The sequence below is a fragment of the Pteropus alecto genome, unplaced genomic scaffold (genome assembly GCF_000325575.1).
Source record: "Pteropus alecto unplaced genomic scaffold, ASM32557v1 scaffold761, whole genome shotgun sequence".
Taxonomy (NCBI): domain Eukaryota; kingdom Metazoa; phylum Chordata; class Mammalia; order Chiroptera; family Pteropodidae; genus Pteropus; species Pteropus alecto.
In genome coordinates this window covers 178,327-193,786 of record NW_006431558.1, presented here as the reverse complement: position 1 = coordinate 193,786, position 15,460 = coordinate 178,327, and the positions used below count along the sequence as shown (strand labels likewise).

Genomic DNA, 15,460 nt, shown 5'->3' with positions numbered 1-15,460 from the left:
CCTGCCCTTCTTGAAACTTCCCCATCTCAGCTCATGGCGGCTCCATCCACCTAGGTGCTCGAGTCTAAAATCTTGATGTCATCCTCACTTTCTTTTTCTCTCCCACCTACATTCAATTTCTTTGCAATTCTCTGTTCTATTTTAAAGGTTACCCCAGCTCTCTTTCTTCCTATTTCCAGTACTTTTCATCCTAGTGCAGCAAACGCCATCTTTACCGGGATGACCTCCTGCCTTCCACTCTTGCTTTCTCACAGTCCACTTTCTACTTCCTTGATTCTTAGCATATAAAATCTGCACTCTTCATCGTGGCCAGCAGGCCTGCTACAAGGTTCAGCCCTTTGTGAATTCCCTGACCTCATCTCTTTCTGAGCCCTCCTCACTCACTCGCATCCAGCCACACTGGTCTCCCTCTGCTTCTCCAACATTCTACAAGTGTTCCTACCCCCAAGGACTTTACATTTCCTATTTCTTCTGCCTGGAGTGCTTTCCCCTAGATCATTTCCAGCCTGGCCCATTCTCAGCTCAAATATCACCTCTTAGATCACCCCACACCCCAATCTAAAGTGTGAACTCCTGTCCCCATCCATCTCTCTAGTAAGTCACTGTTTCGTTTGTTTCTCTTGTCACTGCTAGAAATTATTTTTTTTCTATATTTCCTGTTCTTATGTCTGTTTTCTCCACTAAGATATGAGGTTTTGGGGAATGGGGATTTGGTTCGTTTTTTTTTCACTGAACGATCACTAATACGTAATACCATGCCAGACACATAGTTGGCGTGTAATAAAGATTGAGTAAATAAATGAGTGGTAGCTGGTGTGGAGAAAGCATTAGAGAAGGTGGGATAGGAGGGAGGGAGTCCAGAGGGGGAGGGGATCCAGGCTAGAAATGGAGATGGTTAGTGGAGTGGGGGTGGGACAAACCTGGCCTGTCCTGTTCTTCAGGTATGGCTTCTCTGACTTCCATTCCCGAATTACTGCCTGGACCACTTTCTCATCTCCCTGTAAGGAGAGGAGTTCAGTTGCCATTTATCCAGGCCACATCAACTTGAGGCAGTGCCTCACACCTGAGAATGCTGGCCCCGCCCACTGGAATATCTTCACCTGCTTCTGTACCCTCACCTGGAGCAGGTCCGTCAGCTGTAGTTGCAGCACCCTGGTCTGCTCACGTAGCTGGTTGATGGTTTCCTGATTTTTCTTGATGTTCCACTGGCTACTCTCATAAAAAGCCTTCCGGTCACCCTCTGGGTTCACATGAGGTGGACAGGCACAAGCAGAGCGTCATGGGGGGTTGGGGAAGACTTCCCAGAGGGATGACCTTTTTGTAATCATCAACTTAATATTATAACAATATTTCATTTTGAACATTTATCATGTGTTGGTTGCTGGATTAAGAACTTTCCAGGTATCAAACGCCATATGCCAGTAGGTCTATATCCATATCCACATCATAACCATTTTATGGATAAGAAGACTGAGGCTCATGCTTATTAGATTGTTCAAGGTCATAAGCAGTCTGACTCCTAAGCCCATACCTTCAATCACTATGCAAGATTACCTTCTAATAACAATAAAACAGTAACAATAATTCTTTACACCAGGATTTCCTAACTTTGGCATGACTGACATTTGGGATGGACGACTATTTGCTGTGGTGACCTGTCTTGTGCACTGTCCAATGTTGAGCAGCATCCCTGGCCTCTACGTTCGAGTTGCCAATAGTTCCCCACTAATAATGTGACAACTAAAAATGTCTCCAGACATTACCAAATGTCCCCTGGGGAGTAAAATAGTCCTCTTCCAGGCATTACTCTAGACATTTATCACATTTCAACTACCTATGGGGTTGTACTGTTATCCCTATTTTACAGATGGAGAAATTGAGAGCAATTAGGTTACTCTTGGGGGTTAGTCCCCCAAGGGCAAACAATGAGTATATGCAGAACCAGGATTTGAATCCAGAAAATCTGGCTCTAGAATCTATGTTCTTCACCACATCATGCATAATATAAGAACTGAGGTTACACAAAAGTATAAAATACAGTCAGGTTGGCTCTGAGCCCAGAAAAAGTTTTATGAGATGAGGAAAACCATGAACAAGTATGAGTTTTTGTCTCCAGAAACTGACCACCCGGATGAATGCTAGTGAAACATCTTTGTCACACCATGCCTAGTCAGAGGTCTGAGTGGACGCTGTTGACTCCTGACCCTGTTATGCCCTTTGGAGCCATCTTACCTAACAGTTGTATTTTCCTCTGTAACTCAGCCACCTGCGTGTGCACAGCGGACTTCCCCCGGCTGGCATAAACAGGTCCCTTCTTGGAATGGAGTGGAGGCCAAGCCTGTGCGGCGCCTTTGCCTCTAGGGTGGCGGTGCTTGGCCTCAGCCTTAATAGTGCCCTTGGCCTTGGAAGAGGTCGAAATCTGATCCTGAGAAGGCAGGGCGTTGGCGGAGGCCGCCCGGCACAGGGGAGACGTCATGATTGGGTTGGGGCCAAAGACCCCTGAGGGGTAGGGGGGCGACTAGTAATCGCTCCTGTTCGCAATCCGTCAGCTCTGGTTCCTCGGGCTCTGGAAATGCACTTTCCGACCGCTTGGCGGGGCCTCGCAGCATCTCCCGGTTGCTAGGTAACCTCCTCCCCTCCTCCCTCCGGCGCTCCCAAGGAAACCGCCCGCGTTCTGCACCACTGCTCTCATTGGCTGATGCTGAGCGGAGGGCTGGTCCCAACAGGGGATGGGGCAGAGTCGCGCAGTAGGATGGCGGGGGAGGTTACTTTAGAGTCACGTGCTCATCCTTTTTTTTTTCCTCCTCCTCCCACCCCTGCCCCCAATCCCGCCTGAGGTTCGCGGGCATTTTTCAGGATCTTTCTTTTGTGACTGCAGAACCCGCCACTCCCAAGATGGAAGCACCTTGCGCCGCCATTAAGCGTGAACCTGCAGAACTACCCTCTTTAAAGCTTCACAGTCTTATCCAAGATGGCTGTCTAGATTCCGACACCTTATTTGCCACTCTCAACATGGCGTCACCGAGCCTCCGTTCCGGGTGCGCAGCGTGTTACAGGAAGTGACGTATACAGCACATTTCCGCTTTCTTTCTGCAGGAGGAACTGTTGGCGGCTGGGCAAGGGGGGCGCGGTGGATATTGACCTTCGCTCCTGCCTCGTGTAGGTGATGAACAAGGGGTCGGGAAGGCACCCCAGTTTCCTCTTGGGGGTAACCTGAGGTCGTGCGTCGGGAGAGGAGATTGTTAACCCCTTAGCCTATTGGTAGGAATTGGATATCTTAACCCCCGGCCACATGGAGCGGAGGTTTTGAGATCCCCACTCTTGATAGGAGCAAAGTCAGACTTCCCTCCACTGGGCAGGATTGGGGAGACCCCCCTCGACACGCCATATCTTCCCCGATGAGCCCCCATTGCCCTGAAGCGATGGAGGAATCCCATTGGCTGAAGGAAGAGGCGCTTTCCTTTGGTTGGATGTAGCCCTCTGCTACTTACCGGCCGCCCTTACTTGCAGCATTGAGGCACAGCGCATCTTCCCGAAGCCAGTTTCCTCCCACGGAACCTGTTTCCGGACTCCGAGTCTTTGCCGAAATGTTACTGTTGCTGTTGCTGCTCCCGGTGTGCTGGGCCGTGGAGGTCAAGCGGCCCCGGGGCGTCTCTCTCACCAGTGAGTCTGCCGCCGGGTGTGGGAGGAAGGGTGTGGAAGGGGCTGATTTTTGGCTCCTGGGGTAGATGTTTGTAGGCTTTTGCCTCACTTTCCCGGCCTCTGGGTACAGAGCTCGCTGGTGGGTGGAGGCAGAGTGCTGTTAGGTTGAGAGGGCCTCCTCAACGTAAGCCCTAGGCTTAATCCTTTCCCTCTCTCCCCAGACCATCACTTCTATGATGAGTCCAAGCCTTTTACTTGCCTGGACGGTTTGGCCACCATCCCTTTCGATCACGTCAACGATGACTACTGTGACTGCAAGGATGGCTCAGATGAGCCAGGTGAGTTTTTCTTCAGTCATTCATTAGACACTTATTGAGCACCGGGTGAATTCCAGGCCCCGTGTGGTGACCCAGACAGACGCAGTCCCACTCCCTGTTGAGCGGGAAAGCAGGCACAGAAGCGAGTGGTGGGTGGTTTGGTGAGGAGAGCAACAGGCACTGTGGGAGCTCCAAGAGGCCCCCACCCAGCCTGGAGAGAGGAGGTGAGTTCTCAGCTGCGTCCTAAAGGGTGCTGCAGATGGAGAATCCAGCATTTGCAAGCACTCAGAGGTGGGAGAGAAGGTGGGTCCCAGGGGCAGACAGAGGCAGAGTGAAGGCGAGGGAGTTGGGGGCCCTGTTCTGAAGGCATTGGTGGGGAGAGGCAGGAGGGAGCACTGGAAAGTTTTGTTTCAGGCCCTGAGCGTGCAGCTGTCTCTTGCTCTTACTCGGCGTTGGTTACTCCTGCTTTTCTTGTGCTCCCCGTATGCATGTGTGTTGGGGGAGGGAGTGGTCTGTCTGGGTGGATGGGATGTGTCAGGCCCTGAGCACACTCCAGAAACCCTCCCTTCTTTCCCACAGGCACGGCCGCCTGTCCTAATGGCAGCTTCCACTGCACTAACACTGGCTACAAGTCCTTGTACATCTCTTCCAGATGGGTCAATGACGGAGTTTGTGGTAAGTGAGATCCCACCGGGGTTGGGGTAAAAGGCAGTAGGTGGAGGGAGGGGACACTGCTGGGTCTGATGGTCCCTCTACCTCTGTCCTCAGACTGCTGTGACGGGACGGATGAGTACAATAGTGGAATCATCTGTGAGAACATCTGCAAGTACGTGGGTGCCACCCATCCCTCCAGGACCTTTCCTTGACCTGCCCAGTGAATCGGCCCCCTCTTTTCTGCTTTTGAGTATTGAGCGCTTACTTTGCCAGGTGCTTTGTAAATGCTCCATCGCCAGCTTTCTCTCTGGTCTGGAAGCAGGTGCAGTCATTTGCCTGTTCAACAGGTGAGGGAGCTCAAGTTTAGAAAGGAGAAAGAAAGACTTCTTCAGGTTCACATAGCTAGGAGATAGCAGAGCCAGGACTTGAACCTGGGTCGGTCTGAGTTGAGACTCCATGTGTTTAATTGCTATGCTGTGCAACAGGACCTGGAAACTGAAATGCCCACAGACAGGTAATTAAATGGCAGAAGCAGGCTGAGTGTAAGGCAGTAGGGAGTGGTGGGGCTTGTGGCATCTAAAGAGACAGCTGCCTTTGACTCTTGTCAGTTGATAACAGGTGACAGGGCCCGATTGGTTTTTTTAGTGAAACCAAAAGTCCTAATATTTATGGAAACTTTTCTGACCAAATGACTTTTATTTAAGTAGAGGGTGAATCATGCGCAACATGCTTACTGGCCAGATTGTCCGCGAGTCTGACTTATGTCCCTTTCTCTCTTGGGAGCCAACTTCCAGTCCCCCATCCCAGTCCTCCCTAGTCCTTCCCCTGACCTCAAGGGTGGGCAAACCCTGGCCACGGTCCCTACTCCCAAGGACAAGGATGCAGGGCTCTGAGGCCAAGAGAGGGAGAGGTGTGGGGAGGAAAGTTTCTGTCTTATTTTTCCCAACATGAGGTGGCAGGTGGGGTTGAGCTCTTTCAGAAGAGGCAGATATGATGGGTCCTAAGTGCCCCCTGGTGGTGCCTGTATGTCTCCCCTCCCACCCCAGAGAGAAGGGCCGTAAGGAGAGAGAGACATTGCAGCAGATAGCAGAGGTTACCCGTGAGGGGTTCCGCCTGAAGAAGATCCTTATTGAGGAGTGGAAGAAGGCCCGCGAGGAGAAGCAGGTGGGGAGCCCGTGGCGCCAGCCCAGGATGATCTGGGCCCTGAGGTCTAGAAACATGAGCTGGCGAGGCCGGATAGGGTTGACATCTGCTCCCGATGAGTGGTGTCCTGCGGCCAGTTACTGTCTGTGTTTTGGTTTACTTATTTGCTTACCAGGCATTTAGTCATTGGTTAAGCTGTTACCAGGTGGACAGTGGTCGGCACTGGCGTTTACCGAGACCTCAGGTGTCAGACTAAAGGGGGCTGGCAGCAGCTCTGCTGCCTCCTGGAACGAGAGGGATGCCTCTGCCTCTCGGGTCCGTGGTTCTGCCATCTGTAAGGTGAGGCTGATGATTGTGTGGCTTCCCAGCTCTGGGGGAGGACTCAAGTCTGTGTCAGTCAGCAGCAGCTGGGTTAGTTCAATAGGTGGGTGCTTTGGGGGCCAGAAGAGGGTGTGTCCCCAGGTGTGTGTCTCCCTCCCCTGCTTGCCACCCCCTTGGCTATTTGATGTGTCAGGGTCCTCAGCACTGCTCCTGGGCTCCTGCCTGACCCAGTGAGCAAAGGCTCCAGCTGTCTCTGCCTAGGGAAGATTCCAGCTTTTTCTCTCTCATCCCCATGGCCTGGCTAGTGGGGTCCCCCCAAATACATGGGCCAGTGAGGCTCCTCCCAAGTTCAGAAGATAGTTGTGGAGCGTTGTGGCGAGGTTATCTCCAAGTGGTCTTTGCCTTCCTGGGGAGTTGGGAGGATCCTGGCAGCAAGCCAGGCCGAGGTGTCAGCCAAGGTCTTGGGAGGAAAGTGATCCCGTGGGGGCTCAGGCTAAGACCCTACAGCTTGGGACCCTACCCTTGGCTTTGAGCCTGCCTGGCACACTTGTTGCTACTTGAAGTATCCACAGGGGCCCAAGGTGTGACGTGTACTGGGCACGAAGCTGGCAGCAGACCAGAAACTGCCTCAAGGGTACATTGTCTGCTGGGGGTGGACAGATAGAAGGTGATGCCCAGGGCTTCTGGGAAAGGGGAAGTTTGGGGTGGTGGGGCATCGGGAGACTCTCACTTGGTCCCCCCCACCTCCCCCAAAACAGTCTTGGGGAAAAGGTTAGACTTCCCGGAGGAAGAGACCTCTAAGCTGAAATCTGTTGGGTAATTCAGAGGTATCCAGGCAGAGTGCGAAGAACTGCAGGCAGAGAGCATTCAGAAGTCTGAATGTCAGGGCGGTCAGATCTAGACTTTAAGATAGCAAGGGAGCAGATGGGGCTGGAGAGGCAGCAGGGGCCTGGTCCCATGGGGCCTTGGGGTTACATTGATGTGTTTGGGTTTCTCCAGTGTGGGGAACCGTAGCAAGGTGGGGACCGAGGCTGGTGTGTGCTTTAGAAAGATCCCGTGGTCGCCCTGTGGAGTAGAGGCAGGGAGGTGGCAGTACGTGAGGAAAAAGGCAGAATGTAAGGAGAGCTCGCCCTTTGCCTTCTGCCCACCCAGCAAAAGCTTGCTGAGCTACAGGCCGGAAAAAAGTCCCTGGAGGACCAGGTGGAGATGCTGCGGGTGGTGAAGGAGGAGGCCGAGAAGCCAGAGAAGGAGGCCAAAGACCAGCACCAGAAGCTGTGGGAAGGTATGTCACAGGGTGGCCATTACTTGCCCTTGGCTCCCGGCCCAGGAAGAGCCTGCGCCCAGGAGACTTCTTGCTCATCGTCATCTGTTTTCTCTCTCGACTTTGGATCACGATGCTCAATTTCTCATGCGCCTAGTTATCTTGGATTGTGTGTTGGTCATTGTATTTGACAGTCATTTATAGGAAGAATTTGCAGCCTAGGACAAGAGGTTTTTCTCTAGAGAGAAGGGGCTTTTCTTTCTGTCAGCCATATGGGAACACTACCATTTGGAGGTCCCTAAATCCAAATTCAGGCCAGAGGTTCCTCCAGCCTCTCAGGCAGTGTGAGCTGAGATCTGAGTGCAGGCTGGGTGATTTCCGGTCCAGTCACTCTTCCTGAAGGAATAGCCTTGTGGGGTCACAGTATAGTCATTTGAGGTGGAGGGTGTCTGTTATTATGCTCCCTACCTTAGACTTTGATTTCCATCTCCTTGGCCCCACAAGTTCTCATCAAAACAGACATCCATATTTGCTAGGATTGGCAAAGTACTTTAGGGCAAAACCAGCTTATACATCTCTTAACTTCCCAAGTGCTTCTTTGCCCTGGCAATTCCTATTGCCTTGGTTGGTTTTAAGATGATTTTTTTTATGCCGTGTCCAGCATTTTCTTGCTGTTGTCAGGTCATGCCACCATTACAGAAAATTGGAAGACTTGGACCTTGTTCTCAGTCTGCTCTTTGGGGGAGGCACACCATGGAAGCAGGGTAGATGGGGCAGATGGGCAGAAGCCTTCTACTCCCAGCTAGTTAAAAGACAAAGTATTATTGGCAGGATTTGGAGGCGAGGCCCCAGCTGCTCGTATGGCTAGTAACCAGGAGCCAGGGAGCCCATGCTCTGAGGCCACACTGTTGATCTCCTCCATCTCTTGGTATCTGCTGCATTCTTTTTTTCTCTCTCTCTGCCCTGAATTCTCATAATCAGTAATTTAGTAGTTCACCCAACAAGCATTTGCTGAGTGCCTGCTGTGTGCCCAGCACACCCCAGGTGCCAGCAATACAGCATTGAACAAGATGGAGCCAGCCCTTGCCTGCAGAGGGAGCAGGTGCAAAGGCCCTGAGGCAACATCCCATTACTTTGGGGAAGCAGCAAGGCAGCCGTGTGGCTGGAGGGAGTTGTTGAGGAGAATTGGGAGACAAGGGCAGGTGCTAATGGGCAGGTTGTGCAGGGCCTTGGGGACCCTGGGGGAGGACTTGGGCTTTTACCCCAAGTGAGGTGGGAGCCATAGAGGATTCTGAGCAGAAGAGGAATGGGAGCCAGGAAACCAGGGAGGAGCTGACTGCATACAGGCTCCCTGTCCAGAATCCCAATGGCTCACTGGGCAGAGGTACCTCTTAGTGGAGGCTATTTCTGCCCTCACACCCTGGCTTCACTGTCTCCTGCTCCTTGGAGAGCCTGGACCTTCGGTTATCTTCCCTCTTTCTTGGGTGATCTCTGCCTGGCATCTTCCCTCTACCTAGAAATAACACTCAGACCTCTGTTGCCCAAACAGCTCTCCCCAACCTTGGCCTTCCCCTCCAATGCTGTGAAGCCACATAGCCTCTTTCTCTCCATCCTGGTTGAACCGGGCTTACTGTACTCCTTGTCCTGGTTTCTGAGGCCCGGACTTCCCATTTTCTAAGTCTGTACTTTATCTCCATCTCCATGGGAGCCGCTGCTCCATGAGGATGCTTTTCCTCCCCTTTCCTGATGGCCCACACTCCTGCTCTGTGGGCCCAAGATCCCGGTGCCCCTTCTGGGTTGGACCCCTGACCTCTGTTTTCCCCTCTTTGGTTCTCTACTCACAAATGCACCTGTACCTGAACGTACCTACCCCTCGATGTCCCACAGGGACCTCACACTCACCAGGTTACTCCCCTTGCCTGGCCATGTCCCCACGCATCTCATTCCCCAGTCTCCTTCATGTTGGAGAGTGAACCTGGTGGGGTGCTCGGTTCACTTCTCCTGGGGCCTCCCAGACGTGGCAAAAATAAGGCATGGTCCCCCCACTTGCCCCTTGCATGGTTTCTCATAGCCCCAGCTTGTTGAGACCAAAGATCCAGAGGTGTCCTCTACTGCTCCCCACCTCTGACCCGTTTGCACACCCCATCAGCTCCCCCTTCAGAATCTCCCCACAATTTGGCACTTCTTGTCTCCTCCACCCCCACCCTGGCCATCCCTCGTCATTGCCTGGCTTCTGCCCCGTCTTTCCCCGACAGTGGTCTGACTCAGGGCCCCTGTGCCCAGCGTAGGGCCAGGCACATAGCCGGCGATGGGAGAGGGCAGGTCGCAGGGTGGAGGGAGCCAGCGGGCAGGGCAAGGCTGACAGAGCTGGGCCTTCCACAGAGCAGCAGGCTGCTTCCAAGGCCCAGCGGGAGCAGGAGTTGGCAGCCGCTGCCTTCCAGGAGCTGGACGATGACATGGATGGGGCGTGAGTGTGTCTGTGGTGCCCGCCCTGGGCTTGGGGTCCCCTCTTCCCACCTACCTGCCTTTACAAATCAGCCAGCCCCCCGCCTCGCCATGGGGCCTGAGCTGTCCCAAGCCCTCTTTGAGTGAGCCTCTACTTCTGAGTAAAATGGGTCCAGAACAGGCCAGGGTGTGGGGAAGAGATGAGGGAAAGTGCCCGCCTAAGGAGCTGAGACAAGGGATCCCATTACTTTTCCCAAGCCTGCTCTGGTCAAAACTAGACCCCTTTGAATCCCAGCTGTGCCCCTGAACTTGCTCGTCGACCTTGAGCAAATGGCTCAGTGGAGAGTGGGCTGTTGGGAGCAAGCAGGCTGGGTAGGCACCCTGGCTAGGAGCGGGGAGCTTCATGGGGACCAAGGGGCAGAATAGGCAGGGCGGGTCATTCCCTGGGTGGCAATGGTGGTGGGCGGGGGGACAGAGTATGGTGCCCAGGGCATTGTGGGTATTTGGGCTCCTTTGGGTGGAGGGCACCAAGCAGAGGGCAGTTTGGATGCTTCGGGTTCTGAGGGTGGAGGGAAATGCTTGCTGCTGGCAGGTCGGGAGGAGAGGCTGATCCCGCCCATCTCTCCCCTCCTCTGAGCCCCTTCAGTGTAGAGGCTTAAGGAAGGGGTAGGAGGCAAGGGACCAGGTGGACAGGACCTGCTCTTTCTGGGTGTGGGGGCTGGGTGGGGTCCCCGACCCTAAAGTTCACCTCCCAACTTCCTGCTGCTCACACCTCTGTTGGCCTCTGTCCCTGCAGGGTCTCCCTGGCTGAGCTACAGACCCACTCAGAGCTGGACACCGATGGGGATGGGGTGCTATCAGAAGGGGAAGCCCAGGTACCCCACCCTGCCCCTTCTTCTGGGACTCCTAGAGGGGATTGCCCCAGGTGACTTCAGAGCCAGGAAGCGGGGGACAGGCTGGCTGTGGGCTGCTCCCATGGAAAGCTCCCCGCTGGCCCTGGACTGGAGCTGCTGGGGCTTCTCATGTGGCCCGTGCAGCCCGGCCTTACCTGGGTGAGCCAGGAAGGCACTGCCCAGCACCACTTTGGGACCTGGTGGGGTCATGTGGGCGCCTCAGGGTGTCTGGTCCAGACAGAGCCTGGTTTCCCACCCACATGCCCCGACTGGCTCCATGAGTCACACCAGTCACACTCCTCACACGTGGGCCTTGGCTCTCTGTCTCTGCAGTCTGGACCCTGGTCCTCTGTCCGTCACTGTCCCCTGCTGGGTCCCTTCCTGCCCCTCTTGGCCTCTCCCAGGTCTTCTAACTCCCTGGTCTCTCCAGTTGTCCCCCTGCCCTCGCCCTGTTGGTGGCGGGCTTCTCTTCCCACCAGCCGTGCTGCCCACTTCCGGCTGCTGTGCCTCACCCAGCCTGGCCTGCCGTGGCCTGGGGAGGGCAGGGCTGGCCTGTGCCTGGCACCACAGCCCGAGGCCCCCCTCGCAAGTCCCCGGGGCCCAGGAGGGCCACCTGGAGGCCCTGATCCTGACGCTGCTCCACCGCACGCACACAGACCCTGCTTGGGGGAGATGTGCAGATGGACGCTGCCACCTTCCACGACCGTGTCTGGGCTGCCATCAGGGACAAGTACCAATCAGAGGTCAGTGGGGGAGGGGAGAGGACGTGGTCCTGCACCCCCTTGCTCCACCCCTTTATGCCTCACAAAGGAACTGCTTCCAGTTCTGGCACTGGGCCACCCTGGCCAGCTGGGCCACCTCAGCACCTCCCACCCCAGCTGTCCCTCCAGGCCCCTTGGAAGGGGCGGAGACACTGGGGCCTCCCCTAGGGCGATGGTGTGAGTGTGGGCCCAGCCCCATGGGGGTGAGGGCAGACCCCAAGTCCACAGCACAGAGCACCCCATATGCCGGCCAGGTGCTGCCCACTGACCCACTGGCGCCATCTGTGCCTGACGTGATGGAGCCCAGAGAGGAGCAGCCCCCGCTGCCCTCACTGCCCACAGAGGAAGAGGAAGAGGAGGAGGAGGAGCTGGAGGAGGAAGAAGAGGAGGAGGAGGGGGATTCCCAGGTGCAGGGGGAGCAGTCCAAGGTGTGTGTCTTGGGGAGAAGGGGGTGTGGAGCTGGGGCAGGGTCACTCACTGACTCTGCTGCTCCTCTGCCAGGAGTCCCCACCCCCACTCGTGCCCCCCCAACCAGCCAGCCCCACTGAGGACAAAATGCCACCCTACGACGAGCAGACACAGGCCTTCATCGATGGTGAGGTCTCACGGTTTGAGAGGGAGGAGACCCTGCCCCCCATCTCCTGCACTTGCAGGGGCCCGAGAACCAGGCCCCACTTGCTCCTCCAGCAAGCCTGGGGGTCTAGGGACATCCTGGAGGGCACGTCTGGGGCCTGGGGAGGCCAGTGCCACCCCTACCAACCCCAGGGGCCCTCCTGCCGCCTCACGGCTGCTACTTGTTTGTGCCACCCTTGCAGGCGGGGAGCCAGTGGGGCCCTGGGAACCCTCACCCTCTTCTTTTGGGAGCCGAGAGCCTGGGCGGTGGGTTGGGGTCTGCCTTGCGGCTGGCAGGCCCACAGGGCCGTCCCTGGCCCAGTCCTCACCCACAGCAGGCCCGGGGGGCAGGGAAGCAGGCATGTCCACGTACCCCCTGCCTGGATGGGGGTAGGGGCGCCTCTGACCTCTTGCCCCATTCTGTCCCCCTAGCTGCCCAGGAGGCCCGTAACAAGTTTGAGGAGGCTGAGCGGTCCTTGAGGGACATGGAGGAGTCCATCAGGTATGGGGCCACGGGTCTGGCCACAGCAGGGCCGCGTCACCACCTGCCCCACGGCCGCCTGCTGCCCCGTTCCCCAGAGGAGGTGGTAATGGGAAGTTGCTGAGGCAACTACTGCCACCAAAGAAGAGAGATGGCAGTGGTTCCTGAGGGGGGGGTCCCCAGGAGGCGGAGAGATGGGGAGCCAGAGCCCATCTCCCTCACGGCCCTCCACTGATGGATCACAGGGCCTTCCAGTGTTGTCCTGAGTCTGCCTGTGGTGACTTGACTTCCCCTTCACCACTTGTCCTTCCCTTCCAGGAACCTGGAACAGGAGATTTCCTTTGATTTCGGCCCCAACGGGGAGTTCGCCTACCTATACAGCCAGTGCTATGAGCTCACCACCAATGAGTGTGTTCCCCTCCCCGTCCCAGGGCAGGCGGGTGGACTTGGAGGGTCCCACGAGTTTGAGCAAGGTCATGGGGGAGTGAGCGGGGGTGGCCTTAGGGCTGATCATTGAAGTTTGAGGGGCCTGTGCAGGCACGTCAGGGAGGCTGGGGCCCTGTGTTCCCCCCACCCACCAGCCCCATCCCATGACAGGTACATCTACCGGCTCTGTCCCTTCAAACTTGTCTCACAGAAACCCAAGCTCGGTGGTTCCCCAACCAACCTCGGGTGAGTGAGCTCAGGCTGGATCCCCCTTCCCCTGTCCCCTGCAATCCTCCAGGCCCCCAGCTGGCCCACCCTTAGCACCCCACTCTTCCGCAGCACTTGGGGCTCATGGGCCGGCCCGGAACACGACAAGTTCAGCATCATGAAGTACGAGCAGGGGACGGGCTGCTGGCAGGGCCCCAACCGCTCCACCACTGTAAGTGCTTGGTGGGCAGGGGACAGAGGTAGGGGGTGGAGTTGGGGGACCCAGGCCTGGCTGAGCCCACCCTCCGCAGGTGCGCCTGCTATGTGGGAAAGAGACAGTGGTGACCAGCACCATGGAGCCCAGTCGCTGCGAGTACCTCATGGAGCTGATGACACCAGCCGCCTGCCCAGAGCCGCCCCCTGAACCGCCTGCCAATGGCGACCACGATGAGCTCTAGCCCTGCCCAGCATAGAGGTGGGTAGGGAGTCGGGTCTCTGTCTGCCTGGATTGGGGATGCAGTGGCGTTTAAGGAACCTAGGCCAGTGCCATTGCTCTCCTCACCTGTGTCCCTTTGTCTCTTTCTCCCTGGGTCTTTCTTTGGCCCCAGAACCTCAAGGCATGGAACCAGCCCCCAGCAGTGCCACCCACTCACTCCACAGTCTGTGGATCGAGACCTGCCCCCTCTGAGTCTTCTCGTCCTTCCCATGGGGGCAGGATTTGTGAGGAGCTCCCTGCCCTACTCTTGGCCCCAGCAGCCCCCAAAGATGGACTAAAGGAGCACACCCTCCCCAGGCCCAGCCTGATGGCTCACTGCCCAGCCTGCCCCGCCCCCTGCCCAGGGCATCTACCTCCCCTCCTGGTGGGGACAGTGAATTGACTGTGACTTCGAAACAATAAACATGAACCTCCAACCCATCTATGTCCGCCTTGTTTTGCTTGGGCATGAAATGCGCCAAGGGTGGGCAGAGGGCAGAACGTGGGAGGCAGCAGCTGTCTGTGGATCTTGGGCTGGTCCCCTCCCCCATCAGACCAGCTCCACAGAGCCTGAGTCACACTTAAAATGATTCACACCTGAGATGCCCATGGAACTAGAGGATCTGACACCAAGGGACCGCGGGCCACATCAGTCTCGATTTCTGCCTGAGCTAGTCCCACCTCCACCATGCTGCCTGAGTCTCATCTGTGCTGTGGGTAGGCCAAGCAGCCTGAGATGAGACCTAGGCCCAGAGGGAAAGCAGCTTGCACAAGGCCGCACAGCCAGGGTTAAGAGCACATAGTCCAACACTCCCTGCTTGCCAGTGCACAGACACCCGACCGAGGCCGTAAGATTCTGAACTTTTATTTTCTGGCATGAAAAGTACAAATAATTAAACAATTCCATGTAAAAGTCTGTTACCGCGGCCAGGCCTGTAATCCGGTAATAAATAGTCTAAACGCAACGCAAAGTGTTCTTGTTTTTTTTGTCTTTTTTTTTTTTTTCTTTACAGTTCTTTATCACCTCCAACATATGGACTCTGTCTGATGTGAAACCTTCTGAATAAATAACAGGATGAAGGGAGGGCTGGAGGGGCTGAGGCCCCCTCCCCACGGGCCCTGCCCCCATCCCCAGGGACATGGAAGACCCCCAGGCCCCCTCCCCCGGGGTGAGGGGCTGGCCTCCCAGGAGGGGGCCTGACTGGCTAGGCTGAGTTCTATGTTTTAGAAAAAGAAGTGCCCTCCCAGTCTTGGGGGTGGCAGGGGCCTAGGCCTCAGTGGGGGGATGGGGGTGGGGAGGTACCCCCTCTCCAGAGCCCGGTCCCCCCCAGGGTGGGGGACAAACCCAGCCCTTATTGCTCACAGATGCCCCCAGCACGCTGCCCACGTGTGCACACGTGTCCCCGCGTGCAAGGAGAGCGGAGGGGAGAAAGCCCCAAGAAACAGCAGAGGGAGAGGGAGGGACCCCCTAAGGGGCCTGCCCTGCTGGAGGGGAGTGGGGGGATCCGGGAGGACTTAGAAACCACAAGAATAAATAGGTTCGTGTATCAAGAACAAGCTAGGGTTTTCACCAGCTAAATAGGACTGAAAAAATTCTCAAGACGAGCAAAAATAATCCCATTGAGACCCGGGCGTCGCTGGCCACACGGGGAACTGCCCCGCAGAGCGCACGCGCCCCCGGTGCCACTTGGCTACCGTTACTGTTATTAATAATTATTATTACTTTAATGATTTCACTTCCCCTTTTATAAATAAATTAGGCATAACCACGTCTCGGCAAAACTTAAAGAAACAAAGAGAACATCGTGGTTCCTTTAAACTT

General features: G+C 56.0%; 2 protein-coding genes across 5 annotated transcripts in view; one reads left to right on the top strand and one right to left on the bottom strand.

The window, feature by feature from the left end:
• Positions 1-2,929, bottom strand: part of CCDC151 (coiled-coil domain containing 151) — an 11,075-nt gene extending 8,146 nt beyond the window's left edge. Inside the window, exons 1-3 of the mRNA XM_025040005.1 lie at positions 2,233-2,929; positions 1,119-1,240; positions 921-998 (exon numbers count right to left, since the gene is read on the bottom strand). Of these exons, the coding sequence (XP_024895773.1) occupies positions 921-998; positions 1,119-1,240; positions 2,233-2,476 (444 nt within the window). The 5' untranslated portion in view covers positions 2,477-2,929. The remainder of the gene's footprint in view (positions 1-920; positions 999-1,118; positions 1,241-2,232) is intronic.
• Positions 2,930-3,043: 114 nt separating this feature from the next.
• Positions 3,044-14,079, top strand: PRKCSH (protein kinase C substrate 80K-H). Of its 4 annotated transcripts, none has more exons than XM_015598288.2 (18): positions 3,044-3,163; positions 3,511-3,663; positions 3,864-3,980; positions 4,539-4,634; positions 4,728-4,785; positions 5,660-5,777; positions 7,230-7,359; positions 9,721-9,805; positions 10,580-10,658; positions 11,333-11,419; positions 11,692-11,865; positions 11,939-12,032; positions 12,482-12,551; positions 12,849-12,938; positions 13,128-13,202; positions 13,296-13,395; positions 13,475-13,638; positions 13,772-14,079. In XM_015598288.2, exons 2-17 carry the CDS (start codon positions 3,588-3,590, stop codon positions 13,619-13,621), a joined length of 1,596 nt encoding a protein of 531 aa, XP_015453774.1. In that variant the 5' UTR covers positions 3,044-3,163; positions 3,511-3,587; the 3' UTR covers positions 13,622-13,638; positions 13,772-14,079. The 4 variants fall into 4 exon arrangements, with proteins under 4 accessions (XP_015453774.1, XP_015453786.1, XP_006905905.1 ...); XM_015598300.2 differs by having other exon boundaries at positions 3,059-3,159; positions 11,692-11,844; XM_006905843.3 differs by having other exon boundaries at positions 3,060-3,159.
• The last annotated feature ends 1,381 nt before the right edge of the window (positions 14,080-15,460 follow it).